Source organism: Stomoxys calcitrans, chromosome 2 (genome assembly GCF_963082655.1).
Source record: "Stomoxys calcitrans chromosome 2, idStoCalc2.1, whole genome shotgun sequence".
Lineage (NCBI taxonomy): Eukaryota > Metazoa > Arthropoda > Insecta > Diptera > Muscidae > Stomoxys > Stomoxys calcitrans.
In genome coordinates this window covers 2,274,023-2,287,594 of record NC_081553.1, presented here as the reverse complement: position 1 = coordinate 2,287,594, position 13,572 = coordinate 2,274,023, and the positions used below count along the sequence as shown (strand labels likewise).

Sequence of the window (13,572 nt, the reverse complement as noted above, 5' to 3'; positions counted from 1 at the left end):
GGACATTATAACTTTGTGCATTTGTTTGCGACGCTAGGAAGGAGAAGAACTAAATCAATTGATATGTATACCCATCGGCTTAGAATCACTTCCTGATTCCATTTAGCTATGTCCGTCTGTCCGTTTCTCTATGTATTCTTGTAATCAAGACAAAGGTTCCAATTGTTTGTTGTTGACAAACGCTATTGATTTTGAAAAAAATCGATCCAGATTAAGATATATGTAGTTCTGTATGGCTATTAAAGGCTGTAAGAAGAAAAAAAGAAAAATTTTGGTCCGATCTTTACAAAATTGAGCGTGAGGTGTTTAATTTGAAATCCCAGTATGTGTTCAAAACTTCATGGATATGTCATGAGATTTAGAGATAGCTCCCACATATATCTTTGAACCAGATATCGCCTTTTAAGGCTGCAGAAGCCACAATTTTGGTCCCATCCACAGTGGACGAAATTACCAATCTAGCTGTATAAAATTAACATCTTAAAAACCAGTAAAGCTAGATGGCTTAAATTTGGCGGGAATACTTCGTGTTACACCAGCTTTCTTTAAGGTAAAAATTGACCAGATCGGCTTGTTTGTTTCTGAGTTGTGAAGTAGTATTTGTAAAGGCAGGTCGTCAAACCATGGTCAAAATTTAAAAAAAAATTTATTGAATTTTCGAAGGAAGTTAATAGGTCTGTCAGAAACCGACTTCAATACACTTTAATTCTTGTGGCAATACTTTACTTTGACGCTTTATAGAGACTTGCCTAAGTTGTCACTGTAAGCTCGTTTGTCGAAGGTTCCTTACTTATTGCAGAAGCTGGTAGTGGGCAGAACATGATGATAATTTTTGTTTTGCTTCCTACATTTGAAAATGTCTGGTGCAATTAAATCTTGGTCTGCATTTAACCAGTCCGTTTATTTATCTTCGAAAATCTTTAATTCTCGGTAGAATTTTTCTTTTTTTTTCTACAATTTTTCTTTAACCATTCTTATATTTTCACTTATTTGATAGCATTGATTATCAATAGATTTAGATTCATCAAATATTTGATTGAAAACCTACGTCTTCAAAGCCAAAAGTTTCTTGGAAGGCATATTTTGGCTGTGCCATATTACATGCAGGGATAGCTTTGAAAGTGACATTGTACATATATACCAAAATAATGCAAAAACTTGCTGCTGATTTTACCTCCAGCCTTTTAGCAACGATCAACACAAACAATTACCTAAGATTTCAGGGTGGACAAATGTGGACAAATGTGGACAGAAGTAGATCTACTCCATTTAATGTAAAACTATGATACATGTAAAACTATGAGAATTTTCTCGGTAATGCATAGTTCGGTAGACTGGCCAAACGGGTGTGTGTTCCTGGCAAGTCTTGTATTCCTAGTGAACATTCTAACGTCAGGGTTAAGAAGAGAGAAGCTATAGAGTTGGATACCCTACTGTCCCCAATTAACACCATCGCTCTCCGTTGAACGTGATCAAGTAGCTCCAAGGATAATTTTGGAGCTTCTGCCCATATATGAGAGTTATTATATACCATCCTCGGCCTGATGTAGGTAGTATAGATATTGAGAAGATCAGAAGAGGTGAAATATTTCTTGCACCGCTTCAGAAAGCCCAAACACGTCAATGCTTCTTTCGACACTTCGAATATGTGTTTTGACCAACGGACATTACATTGTATTTTGATGCCCAGAACATCAAGCGCATCTGATTGTTCAATATCTATACCGTCGATAGATATCAACAATTAAAGTGGGTCAGTGAATCGTTTGTGCGAAAAGAAACCACCATTCCAACCAAACCAACCATTCTACCCCACTCGGAAATGGCCAACAAATCCTGGGAGAACGTCTCATCCATAATGCGCCTCCTGTCCACAATTTCTTAAAGACTGGGCCTATGGTCGAATAAATATGAATAACACAGACTACTGTCATCGGCAAATGAGTAGACTGGATTTGAAGTCTGACCCAATAGATCCTCAATGAAAATAAGAAAAAGGGAAGGGGAAAGGACAGAGCCTTGTGGCACACCTGCGATCAATGTACCCTCATCGGATGAGAACCCATCTACAACAACTCGTATAGTGCGATCTGTGAGAAAGCTCGATATAAATCGAACAAAGTTATTACCGACTCCAAAGCGACAAGCTTTGATAAAAGTGCACCGTGCCAGACCCTATCAAATGCCTTGGTGGATAGAGCGACTCCATCGTTCTGACAAAAATGCCATTAGGTCTCCCGTAGAGCCCATTTCTGCGGAACCCATGCTGTCTATCGGTCCACAACCTGATATAGCTCCCATGTAAACCGATCTCCCGATTTTATTTCTTGAGCCCGTATATGGCACAATTCTTATCCAATGAAATTTTGGCATAATGGCTTCTACTATGGTCTCTAAAATCTTTACCAAATATGACCCGAATTGGTCCAATAGCTGATATAGCTCCAATGGCATAGGAATTCTTATTCATTATCATGTGTTTTTGGGTGGCACAGTTTTTAGCGGTTGTCAACATCGTAATCCACGAACGAACTCTAAATTTTCGAGCTTCCGGTTGAAATGGAAAAATTTCTAAACGTCGACAACCCCCCGCCTATTTGGGAGTATGTAACAGTGTTATATATAGTTGACAAGCAAACAAGATGAATGACAATAAAAATTCTCTACTTTCCCAACGCAAAAGCTCATAAATGGAAATTTCCTTAAAAACTGACTCGTTTCTCTTCGAACAAAAAAAGGAGATTTGATTTGACAAACAATTGAAATTATAACTGTAACGGTATGACACCAGTGTTTCCGGCTCTCGACAAAAACTAATTCACCATCTCGGCTATGTGTAGTAGATGAGGTTTCGAATGAACCGCTACAATAATTTACGAAAAAAAAAATGTTAGCGCCAAGTGGAAGCTGTAATGCGATATTGACTTTCTTTTCTATTTTTTAAGTTGATTACAAACATGTTTGAGTTTTGTTTTTATGGCTAAAAACAAATTCGCGTTGTCGTCATCGGCAAACACGAGTGCGCTAAAAGTGTGCGGCCAAGCGAACACAAAAACAATTGCATTGAACTTGCATTTGGAGTGCGGTTCAAAGTGTTTCGGCACATTTCGCAGTGAGTTTTCGAGTTGCTGGCAGGTAACGGGAAAGACAGGGGAGAATGGAGGGCCACGTACATGCAGTGATTGTACTATGCATCGGTTGCTTGACTTTGTGAGAGATCCGGCCGTTTATTGTGTTCGACAGCGACGTGATGTCTCCTTGAATGCCCATTTGTAGAGGAGAATGATGAGGTCCATCGAAAAGGCGGTCTACAATCGCTGGCCGGTAGTACAAACTACGGCGGCGGTCATCAAGTTTGGAACAGTTCTAAACACTTGCAACCAGAGTGTGTGTGTGTGGAAGTGCGTCTAGTGCTAGAAGTCGGTCCGTCCGTCCGTTTCACACTCAGCAGGCCGTTTGAGTCTCCGAAGAAAATTACATAGTGTCTGGGGTAAGTATAAAAGCATTTGGGAATTTTAGGTTTGTCATCAGTTACAAATCATTTGCCAATCTAGCATATCAACAAACAAATTTTCAAATCCATTTGCTAGGCAACCACTTCAAAAAAAAAAGAAAAAAAAAGAAAACAAAAAACATTAACATCATGTTCAAGCTTGTAAGTGTTTGTGTGTGGTCACACAGGAAAGGACATGAGACCATGACGCCTGGCAAACTCATTTGGCGCCATGCGTTGAACTCCATTTTGCAAAAGACTTTCACTTCTCTCAGATAGGCAACAGGAAGGAATCGGCAATAATAAATTTTTGTGTGCGTTTTTCTTTCTGTCATCCCTCTTTCAAATAGTTGTTGGTATTGTCTGTGTTGGCCTTTGCGGTTGCTGCTCCCGGCGTCGTGGTGGCTCCAGTGGCAGCCCATCCTGTTGTCGGCCACCATGCCCCTGTAATCCATCATCATGGAGCCCACGCTGTTCACTCGTAAGTCTTATTTGTAGCATATCGTAAAGGCGACTGTGTAACAAGTGGCTTATTGTTTAATTATAGACACGTTATTCACCATCCTGCACCTGTAAAGGCTGTAGTTGCCCATCCTGTTGTGGTTGCCAAACCCGTCGTACCTGTCGTTAAGCCTGTGGTGCCTCTTGTGCCTGTACACCATGCCCATCCAGCAGTGGTAGCCCATCACTAGGTCAAGGCGAGCCTAAGCCCACCCCGATATCCGATTTCCGCTTCCTGTTTCCATTCATACCCATAAGAAAACCTCCCTCTCAAAAAAAAAAAGAACAACAAAAATATTTCAATCTCTCCAATAAAGTACCATCGATTGAAAAAGAAGAAAAGTGATTTCTATTTTCCTTAAAGAAAAGGTACTCACCTATCTAAGGAGACTGCAATTAGACTATAAACTGAAGCAGCCACTGACACTCCTTGTATGTAGGGTACCGTTTTGCACATGAGCCAGCCCAGAATCCAAGCTATAAAATAAGGGAAAAAAAGTAAAATGAGACACAATGGGCAAGGAAACTGCAACAAAGTATTGTTTAAGTACAAGTATTTGGATTCCTTTCGGTCGAGCTGTGTTGTTTTTTTTTAGTTTTCTTCGTGCTTTAGAAAATTCTTAACACATGCCCAACAATGTTGCGGGATATAAAGCTAAGAAATGTAGGAATATTTATTGCAGAAAATTCCACGTTCAGCAAAAAAGTGTTGCCGGATTTTGGAAATTACTTTCCCTTTTTAAGGCGATGAGAAGACCCCGAGCTTTAGTTTTAAACAACACAGGAATAATATAACCGCCTGTGTGGAAAAACAAACAACATATGAGTACATCGACAAATACAACATACAAAAGTACATCGACTAATCCTGAAAACCTACACTCATATAAATTTGTTATTCAATATAGCGAAAATGTTTGCTAAAACAGCAGGTTTTGTCTGCTGAAAATGGGAAAGCAGACATTACTGCTGTTTCAGCAAACATAGGGCTGCTGTATTAGCAAACATTTCTTACCACTATTTCCACTAACAAAATCTGCTGTTTTGAGCACAAAAGTCTGCTGAAAAAAATTGTATGCTACTTTTTATGGTTGTTTGTTACTTGTTTTGATTAGTTAATGCATTTTTTTTTTGGAATTATGTTTAAACATTTTGTTTGAAAAGATGGTTTTAATTTATAGAATATTACTGTAAAGATGCTACCTGATCCATCCATTGGTATACATTTCGAAATGTGGCTGTGCTAGCTCGCATTTTTTGTTATTACTCTACTAATGTGCACCTGACTGGCATGGGCTTTTGTATCTACATTTAAAGAAAAAAGGTTATGGAAAGTGTACATTCAGTGGTGATTATAAACAGCCACTGAGACACACATTTACATATGTGTTCTATTTTTTCTTTTAACATCCCACCAGTCATTTTCAGCAAACAACAGACTTTTCAGCACTAAGCCTGCTACTCTGAAATAGCAGAACTACTGCTGTAATAGCAGAACCACTGCTACAATTGCTGCAAAATGTACTACTAATATTAAAATATTTTTTATGAGTGTATATGTTGCTACTGGCATGCCCACAGCCCACAGATTCCAGTTTCCCTGGAATAAGCTAGTTTTAGTCTCGCAAACTCGTCTGCCTTACAATTCCCAGGGATAACTCTAGAACTTTACTAAAAATTGGTAAAAGCAAGTCATCGTTGGGGATACCCTTACTGACATTTTTTACTTAAAGGAATTTGTATTTTTAGTTCAATATAGCTTAAATGTTCATTTTAATTTAATTTTTCTGAGTTCACAAATATCTCGAAACTAAGAACAATTAAATAAACTTAACTCTAGTGGTGAGACATTATGTCTAAAAATTGAACATGCCAAACGTAAACAAAAAGCATGAAGATCTTTGGTGATGAAGAGTTTTTGAAAATTTTTTGCTTTTGGGTTGTTAGCAAATATTGAGAGGGGAAAATAGTGTCAGATTCAAACAACAGTGATGTGGGTGAGTGCGTAGAGCGTCTGCTTTGTAAACAGAAGGTCCTTTGTTCAACTCTCAACAGTGGCAAAACTTAAAGTTTTATTAAATTTATAAATGCAATGTTTATATAAAATTTCTCTTGGGTATAGTTCCACATGGGAGACATGCGGAACTAAATGTGTTGTGTAATAAAGATATGTCCGTCAATCTCTAACTGTAACCTCCAAAGAGATCGGAAATAGGAATTCAATAGCTTTCATTTTAAGTTCAATGCATGTAATTTCGTATTTTACATGTGAGAAGTTTAAAGTGAACTAATACTATGTATAAACAATTTCTTAGTTGTAAACAAATTGTTGAACTCATAGCGACCTTATAATTATTTAGCGCTATATGAAGTTCAATACTGCTTAAATTTAGTTAATTTTAACTAGTGTTGATATTCAAATTTTTGTTGAGTGCACTTGTCCCCATCGATAAACATGTGCAAAATTGCAAATTAAGGAAAACTTCTCACATATCACTGAGTGCTGTCCGATTCAAGTTTAAGCTAAATGATAAGGGACCTCCTTTTTATAGCCGAGTTTGAACGGCATATTGCAAAGCGACTCCTCTTTGGGGAGAAATTTTTACATGGCAAAGTACCTCACAAATGTCGCCAGCATTAGGAGAGGATAACCACCGCTGAAAAATGTTTCTGACTTTCTTGCCAGGATTCGAACTCAACATTCAGCGTCATAGGCGCTGCGGTGGCCTCCTAGAGCTCACGTTTTTGAAATTTAGTCTGTTTGCTTGTTTGTTCCGAATAGACTCGAAAACGGAAGGAAGGAATATCAGACTATACAATTTTTTCTTACCCCAAAAGCATCATCCAAAAATAAAAGTAAACCGATCGGGACAGATTGGGAATCAAATAAAAGATATTCAAAAGTAGAGTACTATCTTTATATCAAAAATTGGGTCCAAATACCTAAGGGGCTGTCCGAGCCCAAAACCCCTCAAATAGGCATATTAGACAATAATGACAATAAAGGACTGAAATGAAAGGTATTTGGTACCATATTACGAATGTGGTCTGCAAGAAGCAAAAGGCTATAGAGTTTACTGATATCGTAAGGGGGTGGACGCTCTTCCTTCCTCCAAAAGCACCACGCAAAAATAAAAATTGGACCGATCAGGGCAATATGGGACTCAAATGAAAGTTATTACGAATATGGTCCGGAAGAAGCAAAAGGCTATAGAATTTACTGATTTCGTAAGGGGGCGGGCGCTCCCACTTACCCCAAAAGCACCACGCAAAAATAAAAGTGGACCGATTGCGACAATATGGGAATCAAGTGAGGGTCCGCTCTCTTCGGATATCAAAAAATTAACCTTCGATACCCTAAAATTTCGATTGTCATACATGATTGAGCGATGAGGTCCAGTAGCTATAACACCACGACTTTTGATGTAATGATGTGAGCTTTACAAAATGTTCTAGACATTTATAGAGGAGGACATAGGCCTTCAGTTAAGTACCCTAATACAGGGTGCAACGCAGGGTGTCACAAAAATACAAATTTTAAATGCTCAAAACAGTTTATCAGGATATTTATATGGGTTCTATATAATGATATAGTCCTATATGGCATAATGAGGGAACCTACTACTCTCTGAGATTTGTTTATGCTATTTTTATATTCGAAAACCCGAAATTAAAAATATATTTGCCTCATATCTAACAAAATCTCAATAGAACACTAAAACATTTTGACGTCGTTCCACGATACTTCATTGTGCGTTAAAGTAGGTAGAATAGAAAAAGTTTTGTAAAATCGCTCCAAATCAATGAATCGGCCCAAACCAAGTTTTAATTGATTCGCAACAACTGAATAAATTTGGAAAATGTCCCTAGGGACCTCATCGTGTGCAGAGGGATGAAGTACTCTATTTTCATCGCGAGGCCAAACTCCACATTCTGTGACAATTACATTACTGCGCAAACGCAACTCTACATCATTACATAATTATCGAATATTTGAATCAGATAGACTAATTATTCAATCTATTTATTAAGTATGAATCCTTCATGTTTTCGTTACTTTCCTACGGCCTTAATGCCCATAATTAAGCCAATTTACCATATTTTTAATGTTTTTCAGTTTGTTGCTATGTACTGGCAAACTAAATGTTAATCGTTTACTCTATTTTATGGCCTCAAAGGCCAATAAGATAAGCCAGTTCATAGGTTTTTATTTGCCTTGGCAAACTTTGTTAGTGCCTCATTGCTTTTTAGCTAAATATGACAAATGTGCGAAAGTTTCCGAAGTCGCTTTGAGACCTGTCATTGTTGGATATTTAACTAAACAACTTCCTTGTTTTCATTTATATTTCAGTTTTTGCCATAAAAATTTGATAGTCTGCTGCTACCACGACCGATAACAGTAACAATTTACAAGGTTTTTAATTATTTCAAACTCCTGCGTTCACAGAAAGTTAAAACTGCCCTCGGGGGAGATGGAGACTTGTGCTGAACTGAAGTAGGCTACCATTTTGGCTATGGCTCGGATCTGATTGTGTGGCAACTTCGTGGGAGGCATTGAGCACAATTACACAACATCACGAAGTGAAGTTGTAATCTAAATTTTTCATTTTGCTCGTAATCCTATCAAAGTTATTACATACACTGGCACAGGCACAACCACATTCACACACCGCACAACCTCAATCCGACAGGCAGACAGAGAGACAGCAACATCCTCACATTTTATGCTGCTATGCAAAATCGAATGACTCCCGTTGAAGCAGGGAGTGCCGTTTGAGGAACTCAACACATATTTCTTGCCTTCTTCAAATTCGGTTTAAGCTTTAGCTTAGGATTTTCGCTTCTCATTCGCCTGACATTCGTAGCAACAATGGCAGCAAATAAAAGATGAAAGTGTATTAAATTAAATGGAATCGACTTAAAGACAAGAAAAATGTAGTTGATGTCCTTAGATAAGCAAATATTCATACGGGCACAAAGGCTCCTTTCATGTTTGTGATCACTTGCACTCACACGTACATATTCTCCATGCCACCACATGCCTCAGTGAATTCAGATGCATGGCATTTTAAAGAATATAAATTGAATTTTCAACTCGACAGAATGGAAGGAATATTTCAAATTCCTCATTACAAAGAGGTTAGTGTTTGTTTCTTTTGGAAGCCATTAAAAGTGGCAACTTGGAAGCTCCGAAAAGCAGCCATCCATCATCGCAATTATGAAGAGCAAAGCCATGGTTTTATTTATCCGCGGTTTCTTTGTGGGTGTGAGTGGGGCCATTGTGTTGCTCTAAGGACTAAAGCGGCTTAGTCACAAGGACACCAAATTGATTTGGATGAAATCTTTGCCAAGTTATTCCATTATTAGATTAAGTGCTTTCTTTGGCCAAACAATGGCGAAATGATGGAAACTCGTTTCAAAGTCTTGGACACTTTAATTTGCCATTAAATTTGTCTCCAAACCAGGGGAATTCAATAAAGCCATCGACAAGAGACAAAATGACACAAACTGTTAGAGTCAACTTGCCTCTCACACATACTCAGAATGAATTCATTAAGCCGAGATGTGTTTAGTCTTAATTAAGACATATTCACAAAGCAAAAAAGAGGGAAGCATGTCTCTTCGCTTCTCCTCTACTCTCCACTCCTTTTCTCTTCGAAGACATGACATGGCTCACTTGTCTTTCGTTGTATGGCAATTGTTGAGTATATGGTTTCAATTAAGACCATCAGCAACGAATTTATATAAATTTGTATATTTTGTAAACGGAGTATAATGCATATGAGTTCTTGGGAAAAAATTGGGGTTGCAACAAATGCTATTCATTGGTAGCTTAATATTTGAGTACATTTTTCCAAACACATTCTTTAGTTTTGTGTCAACTGACAAGTTTTTGCTTAGAAGATAATTTCAATTAAGATTTTCGGCAACATAAGAGGAAGAGAGATTTAAGTTTAAAAGGATTATTTGTAGGAACAATGAAGACATTATGTATACTACTATCTATAGGTACTTCACTATTGAATATTGTATCCTCTTAAATGTAGAAGCAATGAAGCCTGTACAAATTTATATGCTAGGCTATTTGCAATCACACTCAGATAATTTTCATACCATTGTGATTCTTTCTGCTCTTGGGAGCAATCCTTATATGAAAAATTGCACCCATGACCACACTCAGAAAAATGCTTATCGTAATTGTGAGTAAATCACATACTACAAGGTAGTTCATGATATTTATTCACGTTCAGTTAAAAACTTTTAAAGAGTTAGAAAATTAACTTCTTACGAATAAAATTAACTTGTAATGAGTATAGATGAAATAGCTTACAACTCAGGGGAAGTTATTGGTTTTCCATAAGCGAGTTTATTTGGAATAAGCAAGAACTCTAATAAACATGGGTAAAAGCACATCATCGTTGACGATATTTTTACTGAAATTATTTACTTAATGAAATGCTTATAGAGTTTTCGATTTTTAGTTCAATATAACTAAGATATTTATTTCCACGTTCATTTCATGAGTTCACAAGTACATGAAACTAAGAACAATGTACTGTGAATAGGTGTTAATCTATAATTTATTTTATATTTATTTTTTTCTTACCACAAATCCGCGGATGCGAGTTTCGAACTCGAGATGTTTGAATGGTAAAGCAGAGTCACATACTCTGTGCCTACCCATTTTATGGCACATAGTTTGTGCCACAAACCTCCCACCCATTTTATAACAAAATTTTATTTTAAATTTATACTGACTTCCACTGGTAAGACATTGTATCTATAAAAGCATATTTCTATAAAACCTAAACTAAAGGGCATGTCCATCTTTGATGAAAAAGAGTTAGAAAAAGTGTTGCTTTTGTGTTGTGTTGTTTAGCAAATATTGAAAGGGAAAAATATTTTCAGTTTGAAACAATAGTTATATGGATAAATGCGTAGAAAGTTCGATTTGCATATTGAAGTTTTTTGGTTTAGCTCTCAGGTGTGACCAAAGGTAATTTTTGTTTAATTTATAATTGTCTTTTTTTCAAACAACTGAACTAAATGTGTTTTATAATACAAATGTGTCCGCCAATCTCCAATTGGAACCTTCAAAGGGTGCGGAAATTGCGGTTTTTCAATAACTTTTGCCTTTCTGTTACCATCCTTGTTATTTCATATTTTACTTGCGGGTAGTTAAAAATGAACTTATGCTATGTAAAATGTAGCTGTTAAGAAATTGTTGACCACATAACGAGCATATAATTCTTTAGCGCTATATGAAGTTCAAAATTTGTCAAATGTAGTTCATTATACCCTCCACCATAGAATGGGGGGTAAACTAATTTCGTCATTCCGTTTGTAAAACTTCGAGATATGCGTCGAAGAACTCATAAAGTATATATTTACTTGACTGTCATGACATTTTGAGTCGATTAAGCCATGTTCGTCCGTCTGCCAAAAGCACGCTAACTTTCGAAGGAGGAAGGAAGGAAGTATATCCTATTAGTGTAGGTCGGTTGGGATAGTAAATGGGCCAAATCGGTCAATGTTTTGATATAGCTGCCAGCGAAACCCATCTTGGGTCTTGACTTCTTGAGCATCGAGAGTGCGCAATTCTTATCCGATTGGGCTGAAAATTGGGCTAAAGTCTTTTGTTATGACTTCCAAAAAATGTGCCAAGTATGGTCTAAATCCGTTCATAACCTGGTATTGCTGCCATATAAACCGATATTGGATATTGACTTCTTGAGCCACTAGAGGGTGCAATTTTCATCCGATTTGAATGGCATTTTGCATGAAGTGTTTCGTTATGAACTTGAACAACTGTGCTAAGTATGGCTTAAATCGGTCCGTAACCTGATATAGCTGCCATATATACCGATCTTGAATCTTGACTTCTTGATCCAATAGAGGGCGCAATTCTCACCGATTTGGCTGAGATTTCGCATAAAATTGTTTGTTATGACTTTCAACAACTGTGGTAAGTATGGTTCAAATTGGTCCATAACCTAATATAGATGCCATATAAACCGATCTTGGAACTTGACTTCTTGAGCCACTAGAGGGCGCAATTCTTATCCGATTTGGCTGAAATTTTGTACAACGAGTTCTCCCATGACTTTAACTATACATTGTCCAATATGGTCCTAATCGAGCTATAGCCTGATACAGCTCCCATATAAACTTATCTCCCGATACAAGGCGCACTTCTTATCCGAATGGACTAAAATACTACTACTTCCACTATGGTCTTCTACATTCAGTTCACTCGACAAATGCGATCTATGGTGGAGGGTATATAAGATTCGGCCTGGCCGAACTTAGCATGCTGTTACTTGTTTTAACTAATTTTGAGTTTAAAAATTTTTTGAGTGCATCATACTGGTAAACCGTGCTTTCTATCAACTCAGTTTAAACTCCAGACTGAGTAAGTCTTGTTTTCACAGATAAGGAGAAGTCACGAATTGAGGTAAATAATTGATGTAGTAAGTAGAATTGGAAAGGGAATCTAGGCGCTTGCGGTTCTGCATTTGTACCAGAAATTCATTGGAACTAGATTGTAAACTGCGGTCATTCCTAAATTTACATTTCCGCCTACTTGTTCATTTAAAAATTCACAGCTATGTTTTAGAACCAATCCATGCAAGTGCTATATGGTGCCTCATTTTTGTCATAATGCCGCATTTAATTATTTTTTTGGTTATTATTTTAAATTTTTATTTAGTTTGCCTGCAATTTCAAGTTTTAATTTGATCCTTACTTTTAATGTTTAATTGGTGGGCTTTTAAATTGAATTAAAACTTTTTTATTTTCAATTTGGTACAGTTTGTATTTGCCATAAACTCAAGCGGAGGCTATAAAAATCTAAGGGAAGGGGCTCTATGAAAACCACTTTGCTTGAGTGTTGCTGGTTTTGCTGCCAAAGCCGTTGTCATGTATTGCTGACAGGTTATTAATTTAGGGCTTTCTCTTAATTTCCCAGGCATGAAGTGGTGCTAAGGATTTTTCCCTTCTTGCTGTATAAATGAAGAATTAAATTTTTTAAAGGTTTAACTCAATCAACCAGGTTTGTATTCTTTCAACACTTTTGCAGTGTCAACCCTTTGTCTTCTGCCACAACCCTTTAAATCCGTTTCGTAGTGCACAAAGGAAAATTTCTCACTTTGATACGTCAACAAGAAATGATGACGATGATAAAAAGACACAAGATAGCCCTTTGTAACGACCAAAACGAAACATCACAAAAACAAAAAGTACAATGGTCCATTTTACGGGCAGACAAAATATTACGAGTTTACAAATTTTGAATTTTACAACAACAATAATTGCATTGTTTATGTTGAAAGCTGTTTTTAAAACACATCATTGCCAACATTTAAATTGCAATGTTACTTAAGTTTTTGGTTCATGTTTCTTTTTTTTTTTTTTTTTTTTTTTTTTAAATTTAAGACAAAATGCAAATAATGTTGACAAATAGAGATAATTTTGGATGATTTTAAATTGATGGCCTTTGTTTTTTGAAATTTTTTATTTGAGATATGATGTGAAGAGCGGAAAGTTCTTAAAAGCACAACATTAAATTATTATTATTA

General features: G+C 36.8%; 2 protein-coding genes across 6 annotated transcripts in view; one reads left to right on the top strand and one right to left on the bottom strand.

Moving 5' to 3' along the window:
* Positions 1–13,572, bottom strand: part of LOC106083508 (neuropeptide SIFamide receptor) — a 70,511-nt gene that overhangs the window by 12,924 nt on the left and 44,015 nt on the right. For all 5 annotated transcript variants that reach the window (XM_013246589.2, XM_013246586.2, XM_013246588.2 and 2 more), the window contains one exon: positions 4,372–4,471. In XM_013246589.2, the coding sequence (XP_013102043.1) occupies positions 4,372–4,471 (100 nt within the window). The remainder of the gene's footprint in view (positions 1–4,371; positions 4,472–13,572) is intronic.
* Positions 3,534–4,339, top strand: LOC106083509 (uncharacterized protein DDB_G0272718). The gene is made up of 3 exons (XM_013246592.2): positions 3,534–3,655; positions 3,844–3,974; positions 4,041–4,339. The coding sequence occupies exons 1-3, from the start codon at positions 3,644–3,646 to the stop codon at positions 4,183–4,185; spliced, it is 288 nt and encodes a 95-aa protein (XP_013102046.1). The 5' UTR covers positions 3,534–3,643; the 3' UTR covers positions 4,186–4,339.

What these genes read in the sequence shown, in the direction of transcription:
- LOC106083509 (XM_013246592.2), top strand. An exon ending in GGAGCCCACGCTGTTCACTC is followed by an intron (nt 3,975 to 4,040) that starts GTAAGTCTTATT and finishes GTTTAATTATAG; the next exon opens with ACACGTTATTCACCATCCTG.